A 19,887-nucleotide genomic window follows, 5' to 3' on the forward strand; every position below is an offset into this window, starting at 1 on the left:
GATAGATAGATAGATAGATAGAGAGAGAGATAGAGAGATAGAGAGATGATAGAGAAATAGAGAGATGATAGATAGATAGATAGATAGATAGATAGATAGATAGATAAATAGAGAGATTGATAGTGATAATGATAGATGATAGAGAATAGATAATAGAGAGAGGGAGAGATAGTGATAAATGATAGATGATAGAGAGAATAGATAATAGTGATAGATAGAGAGATAGATGATAGATAGATAGATAGATAGATAGATAGATAGATAGATAGATAGACAGACAGACAGACAGACAGACAGATAGATAGATAGATAATAGAGAGATGGAGAGATAGTGATAAATGATAGATGATAGAGGGAATAGATAATAGTGATAGATAGATAGATAGAGAGAAATGATAGAGAGATAGATAGATAGATAGATAGATAGATAGATAGATAGATAGATAAATAGATAAATAGAGAGATGGATAGTGATAATGATAGATGATAGAGAATAGATAATAGAGGGAGAGATAGTGATAAATGATAGATAGAGAATAGATAATAGATAGTGATAGAGGATAGATAATATATGGTGATAGAGAGAATAGATAATAGAGATAGTAATAGAGAATAGATATAGTGATAGATGATAGAGAGAATAGATAATAGTGATAGAGAGAGAGAGAGATAATAGAGAGATGGATAGTGATAATGATAGATGATAGAGAATAGAGAGATAATAGAGAGATGGAGAGATAGTGATAAATGATAGATGATAGAGAATAGATAATAGTGATAGAGGATAGATATATATAGTGATAGAGAGAATAGATAGATAATAGAGATAGTAATAGAGAATAGATATAGTGATAGATGATAGAGAGAATAGATAATAGTGATAGATAGATGATAGATAGATAGATAGATAGATAGATAGATAGATAGATAGATAGATAGATAGATTTCTTCCTTGATTCAGTTCGGACATCTTATCATCTTATCCTATCATCTTATAAGATACTTATCGGTTATCTTAGTTCCTTTTTCTTTCTTATCTCCAGCCAGTTTTATCTTTTCAATTTAGGAATGTTAAAAGGCTATTCCGTCATTCCAGTTTGTAAGGAGCCCAAACGTGATTTGAAAAGAGAGAAAAGAAAGTCAAATTAAAATACAAAGGAACTTGGTTAGTTAACAAATTGTTTTTTTGTTTTTTTTAAATCCAGGTCACGTGCCCCTCCAAACGTTTTTCAGTCTCGGGGCCTCTGAGCCTTGCTCCAGCCGAGCCCCCTCCCCAAAGAGAATGGAAACCGTCAAAGATGCGCACGAGCAGCTGTGGAGAAGCCGAGAGGTCTGCGTGTGCCAAGCCGCGCTCTGCACCTGTGGAAAGAAATCTCTCTCCCACATGCCAGGCGAAGCTGGCGTGCTTGGCCAGGCAACGGATCCCCCTGTGCTGAGCCAGGAATGTGGCCATCTTGGTCCCCGCAGGCTTTATAAATAAACATGGTTTATTTGTAGTAAAATAATGCGTTATTTATAATAGAATAATATGTTAAATATATATATTAGTGTTATATATATATATATTAGTGGGTATGTATATATGTATTTTTGTACATATATAATACACACACATGTATGTATTTATGTATATATAAAAATGTATTTTTATGACGACTATGATCGTGATTTATCACTTATAGCTTTTATGTACCCTGAGAGTTTATGCACCGAAGACAAATTCCTTGTGTGTCCAATCATACTTTGGTCAATAAAGAATTCTGTTCGGTTCGGTTCTGTTGTTGTTCTGTTCCGTTCCGTTCCATGGATGGATGGATGGATGGATGGATTGATGATAGATAGATAGATAGATAGATAGATAGATAGATAGGTAGATAGATAGATAGGAGAGAGAGAGATGACAGATAGATAGATAGATAGATAGATAGATAGATAGATAGATAGATAGATAGGAGAGAAGATAGATAGATAGATAGATAGATAGATAGATAGATAGATAGATAGATAGATTATATATATAGATAGATAGATGAGAGATGATAGATAGATAGATAGATAGATAGATAGATAGATAGATAGATAGATAGATAGATAGATAGGCAGGCAGGCAGGCAGGCAGGCAGGCAGGCAGGCAGGCAGCATCCCCATGGTCAGGTCCCCAAAAGTCAGATGCTCACATTTATGACGGCTGCAGTGTCCCAAGGTCATCTGATCCCTTCTTGTGACCTTCTGGCAAACATTAAAGTCAACGGGGGAAGCCAGATTCACTTAACCACCATGGTACTAATTTAAGAACTGTACTGATTCGCTTGACAACTGTGGCAAGAACGGTCGTAAAATGGGGCAAACTGGACTCAGCAGATGTCTCGCTTCGCAGCAGACGTTTTGGGCTCAAAGGAGGTTGTAAGTCGAGAACTACTTGGGTAACGCAGACGTTTGACGGGGTAGGGTTAGGGTTGGAAAAGGGACTCCTAGCCAGTTAATATTTCCCTTTGGGTTCTCATTTCAAGGTGTCTCATCACACAACGCTATATATCCTAATTGAATCGCTCGCCTCTTTTCAAAAATGGCACTCGGGATTGAGATCTTGCAAAAACTAAGCCCTAGAGCAGTGATGGTTAACCTTTCTGGTGCCAAGTGCCCAAAGCGAGTGCGCACACGTGCGAATGCAATGCGCGCATGCCAGAACCGCCAAAATGCAATGCGAGCACCCCACACATGCGCCCCCCTGTGCATGTGCGCAGGTCTCCCTGTGCATGCACTCCCTGCACCCCATTTTGGGCCTGGAAAGCCTCCTGCACCAACCTGCAACCCACGTGCATGCACCCATGCGCATTTGCATTCCCCGCATACGCCCCTGTGCACGCGCAGCAGTGACCCGAAGACCAGCTGGGCAGTGGGAGACACGAACGCATGCACGGTGGAGCTGGGCTGGGGTGACGGCTGGCATGCCCGCAGCTCTGCATGGGCATGCAAAAAGCTTTGCTTTTTAAGTGGACAACAGATATCTCTCTCTCACCCCCACCTCTCCTCTCTTCTCTCTCTTCTCTCCTCCCTCTCTTCTCTCGCCTGTCTCTTCTCTTCTCTCTTTTCTTTTCTCTCCTCCCTCTTTTCTCCTCTCCCTCTCTCTCTCTCTCTCTCCTCCCTCTCTTCTCTCTCTTCCCCTCTCTTCTCTCGCCTGTCTCTTCTCTTTTCTTTTCTCTCCTCCCTCTCTTTTCTCCTCTCCCTCTCTTGCTCTTTCTCTTTTCTCTCCTCCCTCTCTTCTCTCTCTTCCCCTCTTCTCTTGCCTGTCTCTTCTCTTTTCTTTTCTCTCCTCCCTCTTTTCTCCTCTCCCTCTCTTGCTCTCTCTTTTCTCTCCTCCCTCTCTTCTCTCTCTTCCCCTCTTCTCTCGCCTGTCTCTTCTCTCTTTCCTTTTCTCTCCTCCCTCTTTTTTCCTCTCTCCCTCTCTCTCTCTCACACACACATACACACACACCTGCCTTTGTTCAAGAGTGCTGATCTACAGCCTCTGTTGTGGTCCACTCAGCAATTAAGAATCCTATACCAACACGTAACATGATCACCATCCTCTGGTATTACACTGCCTTTGCTCGGATTCAAAAAGAGGATGGAAAAAAAAAACAATTTAAAAAGAATGCTGTACTTGGTGACTGACACAAGAGAAACTCTATCTGGGTGTGCTTTTCTACATGAAATGCTACTCCAATTGCAAAAACATTCCCCAAAGCTGTACACACACCATCTCCCGACTCGAAAAATTCCAGCATCGTCTCCGTAAAGACCATGCGGGTAAGTTCTGAGCATCTCTTAACGCTATTGGGACAATATTGAAACGAGGAGATAAATCCTACTTAAAAATCAAATGCTTTCCCCCCCCCCACCCCGGCCGTGCATTTTGCTAATATTCAAGAGGCCATTTGACATTTGTGATTTTTAGCACACATGCTTTGTTGCAAGATAGAAATGGGAAATAAAATTTCCTAATTCAGATTTTCTCTGGCTGGCTGCTCTTTATTTCAGCCTGATCTACTGCAGCCAGGGTTAAATTTGAGACCTTAAAAAAAAAGCACTTGATTCAGTTACAGGCAAGAAGCCCCCAAGGATGTTTTTTTTTAAATATGCATGTTTTTTTTTTTTTAAAAAAAAAACCACAATCCAATTAAATGGTTTTAATTCATGATAGCCTATATTAACAGAGAACTAGAATGAAGTGCGGGAATGTTTTCCAATGCTTTTATATACTCTGGTCTCTGCACGCTTGTCTCTCTTCTCTAAATGCATTATATGAATACTGCGCATAGCCAAATAAATCTACATTTAATCTAAGCACGTTATCATTAATATTTCTTTTTTCTTTTTTTTTTTTTTAATTTGATTTATATGCCGCCCTTCTCCGAAGACTCAGGGCGGCTTACAATGTGCTCAGCAATAGCCTTCATCCTTTTTGTATATTTATACAAAGTCAGCTTATTGCCCCCACAAACTGGGTCCTCATTTCACCTACCTTAGAAAGGATGGAAGGCTGAGTCAACCTTGAGCCTTGGCGAGATTCGAACCCTGCAGTAATTGCAGGCAGCTGGTCTTAATAAGCTTAATAACAGGGTGCTTTAAACCCCTGTACCACCAAGGCTCTTATTGTAGGCTCCTTGGTGCTCTCTGAGCTTGAAGGTTTTCTTGCAGATGTTTTCTTTCCCAACTAGGGACATCATCAGTGCTAGAAGGGAGTGGAGGAGGAGGAGGAGGAGGAGGAGGAGGGGAAGGAGAAGAAGAGGAGGAGGAGGAGGAGGAGGAGGAGGGGGGAAGGGGAGAAGGAGGAGGAGGAGGAGGAGGAGGAGGAGAAGAAGAGGAGGAAGAGGAGGAGGGGAAGGGAAAGGGGAGGAGGAGGAGGAGGAGGAGGAGGAGGAGGAGGAGGAGGAGGAGGAGGAGGAGGAGGAGGAGAAGGAGAAGGAGAAGAAGGAGAAGGAAGACTGTGGAGTCCTTAGTGCTCTCTGAGCTTGGTTTTCTTGCAGACGTTTAGTTACCCAACTAGGTAACATCATCAGTGCTAAGTAACCGATGATGACACACCTAGTTGGGTAATGAAATATCTGCAACGAAACCACCAAGCTCAGAGAGCACCAAGGAGCCCACAGTTCAGCCCTGAGCTACAAATATTTTCTCTTCTCTTCTTCTTTCCTCCTCTCCTTTTCTCTCCTCTCCTCTCAATATTTCCGACTCCACAGCAAGAACCGAAAAGCACGAATGTCGAAGGAAACGAGCCCTAATTCTTATTCCTCTCCATTTCAACAGCTGATTTTCTGTAGGCTCCGAACTCACCAGTGGTGTTTTATACTCTTCAACGTGGTCCTTTTCCACATTTTACTCTTCGGAGCTGATCTCATGGAAGAATATTTCTTACAAGCCATCCCCACCACTTACATGGATACCAAAGTCCTCCGAGCTCGGGAAAGAGCCCGGATCCTGGACATGTCCTCCATGAAGACCAATATCTCCCAGGGTTATGTTATTAGTGACCCGGAAGCCTGCTCCAACCGAGAGATCTTCCTGTTGGTTCTCATCTTCAGTAGCCCCCAAAACCTGTCCAGGCGCGACGCAATTCGGAAAACATGGGCCAACGTGACCCACATCCAAGGTTATGCCATGCTGGTTTTGTTTGTGTTGGGCAAGCCATCTTCAGCTACTGCCCAAGTGGAGGTCATCAAAGAATCAGACCAACAACAGGATCTCATCCAAGGAATCTTTCTTGATACCCCTGAGAATCAGACACTGAAGATCAAGAGGGCCATCGAGTGGACCGTAACTTTTTGCCCCGAGGCCAGGTTCATTCTCAAAATAGACGAGGATATGTTTGCCAACCTCCAAACCTTGGTTGAATATTTGCTGAACTTGAGAACTCATCCTGAAGACATCTATCTTGGAAGGGTGATTCATCCGAGCGTCCCCAACAAAGAATTCCGCAACGGCAGTTTTATCTCCGTAAGAAAATATCCTGGACAGTATTATCCGGACTACTGCAGTGTCACGGCCTTGGTCATCTCACAAGATGTTGCTCGGAAGATCTACATAACTTCTAGAGAAGTTCCTCCTTCCCTACCCCCTGGCGTTTTTGTGGGCGTCTGTGCAAGGGCAGCCGGCGTGGTGCCTATCCACAGCTCCCGGTTTTCTGGGGAGAGACGTATCTGGTACAACCGATGCTGCTATAAATATATTTTCACTTCGACGGTGTCAGAGACCAGCCAGCTTCTCCAAGAATGGGAGGAAATGAAAGGCGATGAAGATTGCACCTTACTGGAAACCTATTATGGGCTGGTGTCCTGCAAAATCATGACGTATCTGGAGGGTTGAAAGATTCCGACGTCAACGCCGTTCAGAAAGAGCCCCTGTATTTTTCCGATTAGAAGAATCAAATATAATAGTATCTCCGTTTGACTTTCTCATTACACCCAATCTTACATATTGGTATTGTGACGATTGATCATCCTTCTGTGGCTTTGCGTGTGTAAAAGCTGTCCTCGGCTTACGACCGCAATTGAAGCCCAAAATTTATGCTGCTAAGTGAGAAATTTGTCAAGTGAGTTTTGCCCCATTTTTACCATGTTTCTCGTCGCCTTTGTTGAGTGAATCACAGTTCTTCAATTAGTGACGCGGTTGTTAAATGAATCTAGTTTCCCCGTTGACTTTGCTGGTCGGAAGGTTGAAAAATTGTGATCGTAAGGCGAGGACTACCTGTATTTTAAGCAGCTGATGTAACAAGTAATCCAACATTCAGACCAGATGCTGAAGACTTTTTGCATGCATTTAATTTTTTTTTTTTCCCTTTTAAAAGGCTAATTCTACATGATGTTTCTACAACAAAAGGAAGTCGCAGTATTTCGGAGCCAACATATACACCAAAGGCAGTATTTTTGAGCAAAACGGGGTTGGAAATCGGATTGCAAATAACAACAATCACACTTTCTTTCATTCAAGACTGTATTTTACAATCAAATCCAAAGCAGAACGCCAGAAGAACAAATATTTGGCAGGCAGGGAAAAACTACTGAAAACCTTACAACAACCACAGATTCATCTATGGTGGGGAAGTTATTTTGTCGCTTCCTAAATTAGTCAAGTATTAAAAGCCACCAATGCATTTAACACCTATAAAGTTGAGCTGGATTATGCATATTGGACTCTGGTCCTTCATGTTGAATCGCATTTCGATGCGAACTGTTTCAAATTGTACCCTGTTTAGAGACGAGTGTGTAGGAAAAGTGAGAGTGCTACGTCCGAACTGAATCGAGGAAGAAATGTCTTGCGTGTACATACATTTATTAACTCTTGAAGGCATTAGAAGATGTCTTTTCTTATGGAGGAGATTGTGGGGATTAGTCTCCGAGAAGTCAGGCAGCATAAATTTATACTTTTCTGGGGTTGAGATTAAGAGCTGGAGGATGGACAGATGGAGGCTGAGAGAAGTGGGTAAATAAGCACCTTTTATTTATTTATTTATTTTTGTAAAATGGTGATTTGTTTGGCCTTTTATGTAAGATATATTCTTCATTCTTCCATCTCACTTGCTTTGAAGATCCTGGATTAAATCCACGTATTTGTTCCCTACGTAAAGTTGTGTGGAGAAATTTTTTGTGTCATGCCCATTGGAACGTCAGAAAAACAATACTGCAGATGTGGTGAGAAATCAGTCAGATGGTAAAAGTGGTGTGATCAACCCAAAAAAATCACAAATGAAGACGAATATATGTGCCTCCCAGGATCCTGCAACATTATCCTGGGGAAAATGTTTTTTTAAAAATATTTTAAGAGTCTCCTTTCCTAGTAACAATTTATTCTTTTGGATTTTAAGTAGCATGAAATGGTAAGAGCCTGTGTTTTCCATCAGGAAAATACCTAGAAAATCTCCATATTTCAAACCAACATTGGAAAAAATGACGTTTCAACATCGGAAAGGCATTTTCAACATCGTTGAAAATGCCATTTGAAAATGTCACGGCATCGTTGAAAATGCTGTTTCAACATTGGAAAAATAAGAAAACTCATACTGAGTTAAATGTTATCCACACTTTCTTTGCCCTACAAATCAACAGGCTGGCCCCCACCTTCCAGAAATCCAAAACGTTTAGTTAACCCTGGAATTAGCTTAAAATTACGTCATCCAAAGTTACTCGGCGCCTTCCACAGCGATAGTTGAGATAGCCTTAACGTAATACGGCCCCTCGCGCATATAAGCCTTCAGTCTCAAGTAATGCTGATTTCCAAAGATTTCTGCAGCCGTCTTGGAGTTAACCAAAGCCTTGACAAGTTCGTACTTGGCCTCCTTCGAAGCTTTATCCGGTTCCACTGATCTATCCACAATGTATTCTACAAAGCCAGGGCTCGCCAGCATTTCTTGCTGAGCCCAAGGTTGATTTGCAATGGCCTAGGGGGACAAGGCAGATTTGGTTAAATGGGTTTGACCTCCATTTAAAAACCGTTGTCAAGTCGAATCTATTTAACCCACTGTAAAAGCTGTAAAAAAGTATCTTACCGTGAAAACTCTCAAGGCTCCACAGTGGAGATCAGGGAAAGGCTGAGCGCTGATGCTTTTGAACAGCTCCAAAGGCTGGTTGGATAGAGAGGAGAACCACGCTTCGGTCATCCGGAGGAGGTCTTCGGTTTGCTGCTCAAGCTGTATGCAAGAGAGTAGCGGGTGAGTTTGCAAATGGCTCTTTTTTTTCCCCTGAAAGTTTCAAAACAATCCTGGGTTGTATAAAAATCAAAAGCCTTGGTAGTACAGTGGTCTAAGGCACCCTGTTATTAAGACCAGCTGCCTGCAATTACTGCAGGTTCGAATCTCGCCAGGCTCAAGGTTGACTCAGCCTTCCATCCTTTCTAAGGTAGGTTAAATTGAGGACCCAATTGTGGGGGCAATGAGCTGACTTTGTATAAATATACAAAAAAGGATGAAGGCTATTGCTTAGCGCATTGTAAGCCGCCCTGAGTCTCCGGAGAAGGGCGGCATATAAATCAAATTAAAAAAAAAAAAATCACCTGAAGTGTTAGTGCCACTTTATAAAGCCTTGGTTAAGGCCACACTTGGAATAGTGCATCTAGTTTTGGTCACCAAAAAAAAAAAAAAAAAGATGTTGAGACTTTGGGGGAAAAGTTCATAGAAGAGCAACTAAGATGATGAAAGGCCTGGAGACTAAAACATAGGAAGAACAGTTGCAAGATTTGAGTTCGGTTAGTCTGGAGCAGAGGTGGACAACTGTGGCCCTTTTACAACCTGTGGACTTCAACTCCCAGAATTCCTGAGCCAGCTCAGGAATTCTGGGAGTTGAAGTCCACAGGTTGTAAAAGGGCCACAGTTGCCCACCCCTGCTCTAGAGAGAAGAAGGACTAGGGGAGGACATGATAGCAGTCTTCCAGTATTTGAGGGGCTGCCACAAAGTAAGAGGGGGGATCAACTTATTTTTCCAAAGCACCAGAAGGCAAGACAAGAAACAACAGATGGAAACTACTGTAATTTTCGGAGTATAAGACGCACCTTAGTTTTTGGGGAGGAAAATAAGAAAAAAGCTGATTGGCAGGCGGATCGGCCTCCCGGAATACCCCCAATCAGCTGTTCCCAGAGGTGAATTTTAGCAACAGGTTCCTTGGTTGTAAGCTCTGTGCCTTGTTTTTTTTTTTTTCTGCCTCTGAAACTTCAAAACTTTTTCCTGTCTCTGAAAGCCTCCGAAACAGAACTTCAGAAAAAAAGCCTCTGAAGCTCTGTTTGGAGGCTTTTTTCTGAAGCTCTGTTTGGAGGCTTTTTTCCTGAATCTTTGTTTGGGGGCTTCTTTTCTGAAGCTTCGTTTCTGATGCTTTTTTCAGCTTCTGAAACCTCTGTTTGAGAAACTGGGTGGGGCTACATTCGGAGTATAAGACGCAACCAGATTTTCACCCTCCCTTTTTTCTGGGAAAAAGGTACGTCTTATACTCCGAAAAATACGGTAATCAAGGAGAGAAGCAATCTGGAATTAAGGAGAAACTTCCTGACAGTGAGGACAATTAACCAGTGGAACAGAAGTTACCTTCAGAAGTTGTCGGTATTTCATCACTGCACACACCCCCACAACACAATACAACTCACAGTGAAAGACAAAAAAAAAATGGTGGGAGAGAGAGTGAGGGGCTACATAAGTGGCCGGGGAAGCAAGCTGATTGCCTGTAACTTACTTGCAAGAACAAAAGAGATGAAACAGCATCCAGACATCGGATTCGCATCTCCGTCGGGGAATTCTTTATTTGGTGTCCAATTCTGTTTAGCACACGATGGAACCGACTTCCTGAAAACCAAAGCAAACTCTTTGTTTTGGGCAAGGCCTGTAAAGCATCTCCCCACTCACTCATCCCTCTAGCCCTGGGACCGGAGTTGTACTTTTACCCAGTGAACACTGGACGAACCTGTCTTCTGGAGCACCAGCTTGCCCTCCACGTTTGAGCCCAAGATTGCGAGCGTGTCCACCGCCACGCCAAACAAGGTGGGGTCCTGGACTTCGGCCATGCTGAAGACCTTCTCTACGAAGGCGGGATACTGCTCGCAGATCTGCTGAGGACTGTCCACGATCGCCAGGTTGCCGAAAAACTTAATGAAACCTGCCAAGATAGCCCCATGTCAACAGAGGAGAGGAGTGCCCCCTGAACCTCCATGGTACGGCTGCTTTGGTCAGTATCTTTTCCCCCTTACTTATAAAGAGTATAGGGGGATGCAGTGACTCAGTGACTAAGACGCTGAGCTTGTCGATCGAAAGGTCGGCAGTTCAGCAGTTCAAATCCCTAATGCCGCGTAACGGGGTGAGCGCCTGTTACTTGTCCCAGCTTCTGCCAACCTAGCAGTTCGAAAGCACGTAAAAAAATGCAAGTAGAAAAATAAGGGCCACCTTCGGTGGGAAGGGAACAGCGTTCCGTGTGCCTTTGGCGTTGAGTCATGCCGGCCACATGACCACGGAGACGTCTTCGGACAGCGCTGGCTCTTCAGCTTTGAAACGGAGATGAGCACCGTCTCATCTCTTGGGATTTCCTGCTTTCTAACTAATCTAAATCACGTGGCACAGCGGATCCCCCCTCCCCTCACTGTTCTACTTTTCTTTGCAGACTCGGAAGGCTTCAAAATGTTCCTTTTTTAGCGCTGTGCGGGTGCCTCAGGCACACATGCACTCAAAGCTTGCGCTGGGTAGCAGACACAAAACCGGTAGCAGACTTCAGAGGATTTCACCGCTGGTCTCCACACACACACATTGCACAGCAGGCCACAAAGATACAGTATTAACCCTACTGAGATCAAGATGCCCAAAAGGCCACTTGTAATCACCTGGCAGGTAGAAACTGGAGAAGGGATCTGAATCGGCGCCAATGATTATATTGGAAATCTTGTCGATGATGCCTTGCTGAGAGAGATACTGGCGTCCATGTTGAGTGTGGGCCAGTGAAGTCACCATCTCAATACAGGTTGCTCTGTTTTAAAACAAATAAATGGACCACTTCACAAAGATGAGAATTACTGTATTTTTCGGAGTAGAAGACTCACTCCTCCCCCCCGAAAGGGGGTGAAAATTTGGGTATGTCTTATACACCAAATATAGCCCCGTCCACCCGCCGGCCCACACCCATTGGCCTCTGCCTCCCAGCCATTTGCCTCCTTGCAGCAAACAGCAAACAGCCCATTTCAGTTTCAGCACATCTTGATTAGCACAAGCAGCTGATTGTCGGTTGGATCTGCCTCCCGACCATCAGCTGTTTCAGACTGCAGGGATTGACATTGCCTATTGCCTTCGGCCTCTGCTGTTTGCTGCAAGGAGGCAAATGGCTGGGAGGCAGAGGCAGATTGTTTTTTCCTTGTGCTAATCAGGCTGTGCTGAAAATGAAAATGAGACAGGCTGTTTGCTGCAAGGTGGCAAATGGCTGGGAGGCAGAGGCAGATTTTTTTTTTCTTGTTTTCCTTCCCCAAAAAAGGTAGGTGGGTCTTATAGTCCGGAGCGTCTTACACTCCGAAAAATACAGCAATAGGCCTCCTAATGCCCCAGGAAGCTCCATCTGCAGCAAAAGCCCAGTGTATAGCCATAGCACTTAAGACTTATATACCGCTTCACTGTACTTTGCAGCCCTCACTAAGCGATTTAAAGAGTCAGCATCTTTCTCCCAACAATTTGGGTCCTCCTTTGACAGACTAAGTTCTATTGCTATTTAGGTGAAGACATGAGGTGGGGGGCACTGAAAGCGGGGAGGGGCACACCACAGAAGCCGAGACTCGCGTTTTTGTAGGGTTGCAATAGGGAGAAAATATCCAATGTGTCTGTGCAGAGAATGGAATTTATTCCCCCTTCTAAGAAAGCACTGGAAGCAAACTATGAATTGGGCCAGAGATTGACGATAGGTAGCAAGCAAAACTGAAGAAACCGCCATGCATTTACAAGCAGCTAAGAGATAGCAAGGCTGCCACCAAGACCTGATGGCCTCCCATTCATGCTGAGGCCCATCCCATTACGTACCTGACAAGCACATCGTTTCCCGTCAGTTCCCCAATCATTTCCGATATTAAGCCGCTGTTCACACAGTAGTTCAGAGAGTCCACCGACGTCGAGGAAATATTGATCACTAGCTAGCTAACCCAAACGCACAAAAAGACAGGAATCTGAGCCACATCTCTTTAAAAGTGTTTCTGCTGCAATGGGCAGACACGCCTCCCACATTTGTAAACCAGATTTGTGGTTATTTAATTAAACATAGATCTGTTAAGCCAGGGATGTAAAACTCAAGGCCCGGGTGGTGGATCAGGCCCGTGGGGTGGTTATATCTGGCCTGCGGGACTGCACTGGAAACAGTGAAGGATTGGCCCGTGGAGCTCTGTTTTCGCTGGCAGAGGGCTGCAGGAGGCCATCGCGGCCGAAAACTGGGCCTGGGGGGCACGGGTGACCCACCTGAGCTCTGTTTTCACTGGCAGAGGGTTGCAGGAGGCCGTCGTGGGCGAAAACAGAGCTCAGGACCCCATTTTCGCTGGCAGAGTGCTCAGGCTGCCTAAGACGCCCCCGACATGAGTGACGTCAAGCTGGCCATGCCCACCCTGGCCCCCGAAGTCAAACACAATCCTGATGCGGCCCTCAATGAAATCGAGTTTGACACCCCTGTGTTAAGCCAATAGGTACACTCCATTTACTTTTCTTTCAAATGAAAAAAAATCCTATTCCCTCTGAGAGATTTCTGTTCTGTTCATGTTAATCTCCATACAGCTTTTAAGAATCCCAAGTCAATTAATCCATTGAAAGAAATGTCATGCTAGTCTCCAGCTACATAGTAACACGCTACCAATTTCTTTTTCATATGTACCCTCTCCCCTTGTCCCAAAAGTACTTTTTCGAAAGACAACTGGACTTTGTTTTTCCTTTCTCATCCAAGAAGCTTCTTCAGTTCTTTAGTTAGAATTGAAGAAGTTTCTTAGATGAGAAGCAAAACATCTTCCAAGAAAAACAAAATCTGGTTCCCTTTTGGAAAACCGGGACCTGGATGACTGAGAATCTCCAGACGCCCTCTCCCTTTAATCTTCACATCCCACAATACCACTAATTTTATCCAACTTAGAATTTATCCCTACCCCCGTCAGCTGCAATCAGAATTGTTTCTAAATCCCCAAGTCACATCATCCACCTGAGAGTTAAAAGACATACATTTCTGCCCTTTATCTGCTAGGGCTAGGCTCAATTTTTAAAAAAAACAACAACTCATAACTCTTGCCTCATACACGCGATAACGTATGATGTCGCTCTTCGCCATGACATTTTTCAAGTCGATCAGCAAATTCCCCGCCAGCAAAACTTCCAAGCCTTCAGGTGATTGTGCTATCCTGGACAAAGATTTGATGGCCTAAGAAACAAAGTTGTCGATTAAAACAGCAGCAACAGACCTATGCATATATTGGGGTGCGGAGACCCTGAATTAGCAAAAGGCACAATAGTTGCACAGTCTGAATACAGAGCTCTCTCTATCCACCTCAGCGGCTTAAGATGAAAGACCTAACCATTCTCAGGAAAAAAATATATATTTTCCAGAAGGAAGAAAGCCTTCATACAATGGGGTCATGTAGTCCAGCACATTGGGGATTTATTATTATTTATTCTATTTATTTGCCACCCATCTCTTTTAATGGATTCTTGACAAGGTTGACTCAGCCTTCCATCCTTTCTAAGGTAGGTAAATTGAGGACCCAGTTTGTGGGGGCAATAAGCTGACTTTGTATAAATATACAAAAGTATGAAGGCTATTGCTTAACGCACTGTAAGCCGCCCTGAGTCTCCGGAGAAGGGCGGCATATAAATCAAATAAAAAAAATAAATAAAAAAAATAAAAAAAATAAGGGAGTCAGAGACCTAAACACAGAGAAAGGCACACATTTGACATTGTAAATAATCAAGAAATAGGTTTGACTACAGTTCTGCGGGGGTCTAAGCTGGCACATAATTGAATATATTCATTTTCTTTCTAAGAGATTCAGCGGGGGGATCCCACAGGTGGTTCTTGAAGGATCTATGCTCGAATTGCAAAAAAACAGAAAATTGGGAATGCATTGCTCCACAGCCCATGGCTACCCATAATTTAGATTTTTTGGGGGGAAGTGGGGAGGTGCGCCTTTGAGTCTGTGTTTAATCCTTGGCAAGTCCCTGCAGTGTTCTTGGCAAGATTTTGTAAGTAGGCTTCTTCCCAGGGCTGAGAGAGAGTGACTGGCCCAATAGATGGGGAGATTTATAATTAATGAGATTTATAAAGTTCAATGGATTAGATGGCCTTCCCTCCCTCACAATCATAAGCACTGACCTCTTTTGCCACTGCTATTTTCTCAGCAGCAATGCAGTAGACAATCTGCCTCAGTAATTCAGGAGTGTTAAGGATTTCTCTGACAGCAACAGAGTCTTCAACAACTCTTCCAACCTAGGGATACAACATAATTTATAGTCACTGGACAGTTTCCAACTTCCATTCTTCTTCCATTTTTGGTCTTTAAGTCTCATTCTTAGCTGTCCTCTCTGCTATTTTTCTATACTGCCTTGCGGTTTAATAAACCGAAAGTTTAAAAATAATCGCTCGGGGCTGCTCGAATACCATTTTAGACTGAACTGAAAAGGGAAAAAACAAGAGGGAGGGGAAGGAGTAGAGAGAGAGGAAGGGAGAAGAGAGGAGAGGAGAAGAAGAAAGGGAAAAGGAGAGGAAGAAAAGGGAGGGAAAGAGGAGTAGAAGAGAAGGTTAGAAGGTGGGGAGAAGAGAGGAGTGGGGGAAGGGAAAGGGAAGTAGGAAAGAGAAGGAGAGGAAGAACGAAGAAAGTAGGAGAAGAAAGAGGAAGGGGAGGGGAGGAGAAGAAGAAGAAAGGTTGGGGTAAAGGTAAATGGTACAAGAGCAGCCCCAAAAAAGTAAAAATTAAAAATGAAAGTTAATCTTATCTTTTAAGATGAATGAAAAATGATGGCTAAATGACTGTACATGTAAATGTGTTTATGAGAAATAAAAATAAAAACTTTTTTGGGAAAAAAAAAATCGCTCGAAGCATTTGCATTACACTTGCTAGCCAAAAATTTTAAGGCGATGACTGTAATTAAAGCACAAAACAGAGCGAAGATAGTGTATAGGTAGTCCTCGACTTACAACAGTTCATTTCGAGACCATTGAAAGTTACAACGGCACAATATCCCTCATGCTCATGTGATGAAAATTCAGATGCTTGGCAACTGACACATATTTATGACAGTTGCAGTGTTCTGGGGTCATGCCACCCCCTTTTGCAACCTTCTGATAAGCAGAGTGAATTTGGAAGCCAGGTTCACTTAACAACCATGTCACTAACTGAACAACGGCAATGGTTCACTTAGCAACTGTGGCAAGAAAAGTTGTAAAATGGGGCAAAATTCAGTTCACAAGTATCTCGCTTAGCAACAAAAAATTTGGGCTTAATCGTGGTCATAAGTCGAGGACTACCTATATCACCTCCAATGTTGTTTCGGACACCTGCAGCACATGCATGAAAACAGAGAAGCACATGATGACAGGGTAAACATCTCATTCTTAAACTCCTTGAGAAGATTACAAAACTGAATTGTAACACGTACTTGGGAGATGGTTAGGATTTTGACTGAATCATCCGGGTGGAACAGTCCCTTCTGAAGCTCCTCCCCAAAGTTTTGGATTACATCCAAGGGATCCATGACTTGCAGGAATCTCTCCAAGATCGAGACACATAGAGAGATCTGCTCACTGTTTGCAAGAGAAAGGAAAACCCAGGTGTTTTGCTAATGAAATAAGGAAAGGCGTCAATACAGTGCAAAATAAGCAACCTCACTCCTTTATGAAAATTCTTGACACGAATTTTCAAGGTGGAACTGGTTGTTATCAAGATCAAAGGCTTCCCCCCACCCACCCCCCCAAGGACTCTCTATGAAAACTAATCATACGCTTTCCAAAACCCAAGCCCAAGCATCCACCTGCAACTGCATAACCTGCACACAGCATAAAAACAGACCAATCACTTTCCCATCCTGTTGTTCCCTTCCCTTAACACTGTTGCGCTCATTTCAAGAGTTTCCACATTTATAAAGCAACGTTTTGAGGAAAGGCAGAGAAAGAAAGGAGGGACCGGAGACCAGGAGTCATGTTTACAACTAAGCCCCCCTCCCCCAACTTTCTACATCCACACACATAGAAATGTATACACAGATTTGTGTGTATATATATGTATAAATGTATTTGTATTTATGTGTATGCGTGCACGTGTATATATATATATATATATATATATATATATATATATATATATATATATATATGTGATAGATAGAGATAAGATAGATAGATTTAGGTAGGTAGGTAGGTAGGTAGGTAGATAGCTGGATGGATAGATGTGATAGATAGATAGATAGATAGATAGATAGATAGACAGACAGACAGACAGACAGACAGACAGACAGACATTGATCGATTGATTTAGGTAGGTAGGTAGCTGGATAGATAGATAGATAGATAGATAGATAGACAGACAGACAGACAGACAGACAGACAGATAGATAGATATTGATTTAGGTAGGTAGGTAGGTAGCTGGATAGATAGGCAGACAGACAGTGATTGATTTAGGTAGGTAGGTAGATAGATAGAAAGATAGATAGATAGATATTGATTGATTTAGGTAGATCGGGTAGCTGGATAGAGTGATTGATTTAGGTAGGTAGGTAGGTAGATATATATATATATAGATATTGATTGATTTAGGTAGGTAGGTAGCTGGATAGATAGATAGATAGAGAGAGAGAGATTGATTGATTTAGGTAGGTAGATAGCTAGATAGCTAGATAGCCAGACAGACAGACAGGCAGGCAGGCAGGCAGATAGATGGATGATAGATGTAGATTGATATACAGATATAGTAGATACACACATATATATATAGGTATGTATGGCACATATTTGTATCTATACACGTACATACAGTATGTGTGTATAAATGTGCATGTATTTATATCTATATTTATATAGAGAAAGCTATATAGGTAGATTATACGTATACACATGCACACCCAATTATGCATGCACCTGTCAGCCTGTGATCTTGAAATTCGGCCTCATGGACCACCCAACCTCACCGCGCCCCGCCCAGCACGACCCCAGCTCCTCCATGAGGACTAGCCCCTTTGGTGTAAGGGAACCCCTCCCAATTCATTCTTACGTATCCCCGCGGGCCATGAGGACGAAGAGCCCGGCTAAAGGGTAGCCAGGGCCTCGTTCGCGGAGGGCTCCGGGGGTCAGAGCCTGCACGGCCACCCGCAGGGCCCGCAGCTCCTCCAGTGGCTCTTCCAGCGCAGCGACCCGGCTCAGCAGCGCCAGCGCAGCATCCACTTCGCCCGCCGCCATCTTGGAAAGAGGAAGGGAACGTCTCGCGAGAATTCGGCGAGGAGCGGAAGGCCCCTTTCGGGTCCGCAAGGTGTGCGCAGGCGCGGTGACGCCCTCTTTGTGGCGGCGGCGTTGGTCACGCCGGCGCTCCGGTTGCTGATTGGACGGACAAATCGGGCAGGCGTGGGGGGGGGGAGGGAGGAGAAAAAGAGGAGGCCCTTCCCACTCCCAAGAGGGTGACCCTGCGAGGTTGAGTGGGTATACCACATTTCCGTGTTTCTCAATGAAGCCGCTATGCGGGGCTAATGGGACGACTCTTCCCGGCGAGAACCCTTTTAAAAAATATTTAAAATTCGTCATAACCAGAATGTATTAGCCAGCCTCTGACATATGCTTGTAAATTCAAGAGCTGCTTTGGAGGTTCTTCCCCGCTTTGCCGTTTCAGTTTTTACCCCAAATGAGAGGGCGCATCATTCCTTCTGTACCCCTATGACTCCCAGCTGAGTTTTAAAAAGTCATTTTGTAAGCTAAAACTGGACTTCAAACCACAAGGAAAGTAGGACACTTGATCCAGTATCGGCCCCGGAGATCTCTATTTAGCAGAGATTAAAGTGCATTATAAAATAAAAAGCATTAAGAAGAGTGCCTCTGAGCATGCATAAAGTGTTCTTTCTTCCCCTTCTGCCACCCTTCTTGCTAACCAGTAAGGAGAACCAAGAAGCAGAAGAGTTTGAATTTCAAAATCTTTTTTTTCCTCCTTAACGTTCTGCACAGACTCTTTTGGAATTTTTGCAGCAAAATGTTATTCAATGTCTTTTTTTATTATTATTTATATGCCGCCCTTCTCCGGAGACTCAGGGCGGCTTACAATGCGTTAAGCAATAGCCTTCATACTTTTGTATATTTATACAAAGTCAGCTTATTGCCCCCACAAACTGGGTCCTCAATTTACCTACCTTAGAAAGGATGGAAGGCTGAGTCAACCTTGAGCCTGGCAAGATTCGAACTTACTTTAATTGCAGACAGCTGGTGTTAAATTACAGTGCTTAGTCTGCAGAGCTATCCAGGCTCCCTTTCAGGAATTTCAGGAAATAACTTCTCTTAACAGACATTCATGTTTCAAAGAACAGAACTTTTATGGAACTTTCTCCTAGAATCCTTGAACCTGATTAGAAGTTGGGTGGGAAACTACACGGAAATCCATCTCACACGAGTGATGGATGCTTATAGTTTTGGATGGGTGGATGTAGATAGATAGGTGATATAGATAGATGATAGATAGATAAATAGGTGGTGGGTAGATAGATGAGAGAGAGATTAGATAGATAGATAGATAGATAGATAGATAGATAGAGTAGGTAGATAGATAAGATAGATAGATAGATAGATAGATAGATAGATAGATAGATAGATAGATGATAGATAGATATGGTAGATACAGTAGGTAGGTAGGGATAGATAGATATGGTAGATAGATACGGTAGGTAGATAGAGATCGATCGATCGATCGATCGATATGGTAGATACGGTAGGTAGGTAGGTAGATATAGATATGGTAGATAGATATAGTAAGGTAGGTAGGTAGATGATATTAGATGAGAAAGATTAGAGATAGGTAGGTAGGTAGATAGGTTGGTAGATATGGTAGATACGGTAGGTAGGTAGGTAGATAGATAATGATAGATAGATAGATGATAGATAGATATGGTAGGTAGATATGGTAGGTAGGCAGATAGATATGGTAGATACAGTACGGTAGGTAGGTAGGTAGGTAGATGATAGATAGATATGGTAGATAGATACAGTAGGTAGGTAGATAGATAAATTAGAAGAGGGAGGGAGGGAGGGAGGAAGAAAACAATAGCAAACCACTTCTGTATCTTTTATACTATTGCCCCCAAACCCAGTGTGGATGGATATCCATGACTTCTTAAGATAATTCAGATATATAGATAGATAGATAGATAGATAGATAGATAGATATGAATTCAGATAGGCTAAAATGTTTT

General features: G+C 43.1%; 2 protein-coding genes across 2 annotated transcripts; one reads left to right on the forward strand and one right to left on the reverse strand.

The window, feature by feature from the left end:
* The first annotated feature begins 5,379 nt into the window (after nucleotides 1–5,379).
* Nucleotides 5,380–6,345, forward strand: B3GALT9 (beta-1,3-galactosyltransferase 9). Its single transcript, XM_070955755.1, has one exon. The coding sequence runs from the start codon at nucleotides 5,380–5,382 to the stop codon at nucleotides 6,343–6,345; it is 966 nt and encodes a 321-aa protein (XP_070811856.1).
* A 459-nt stretch (nucleotides 6,346–6,804) lies between these two features.
* On the reverse strand, nucleotides 6,805–17,899 carry PSMD5 (proteasome 26S subunit, non-ATPase 5). Its single transcript, XM_070955546.1, has 10 exons — nucleotides 17,715–17,899; nucleotides 16,107–16,251; nucleotides 14,824–14,937; nucleotides 13,747–13,875; nucleotides 12,507–12,616; nucleotides 11,330–11,472; nucleotides 10,423–10,614; nucleotides 10,195–10,304; nucleotides 8,525–8,665; nucleotides 6,805–8,416 (listed from the first exon to the last, which is right to left on the reverse strand). Exons 1-10 carry the CDS (start codon nucleotides 17,897–17,899, stop codon nucleotides 8,159–8,161), a joined length of 1,527 nt encoding a protein of 508 aa, XP_070811647.1. The 3' UTR covers nucleotides 6,805–8,158.
* Between the last annotated feature and the right edge of the window lie 1,988 nt (nucleotides 17,900–19,887).

Source organism: Pituophis catenifer, unplaced genomic scaffold, assembly GCF_029215685.1.
Source record: "Pituophis catenifer annectens isolate HBS135680 unplaced genomic scaffold, rPitCat1.0.hap2 SCAF_17, whole genome shotgun sequence".
In the NCBI taxonomy this organism is placed as follows: domain Eukaryota; kingdom Metazoa; phylum Chordata; class Lepidosauria; order Squamata; family Colubridae; genus Pituophis; species Pituophis catenifer.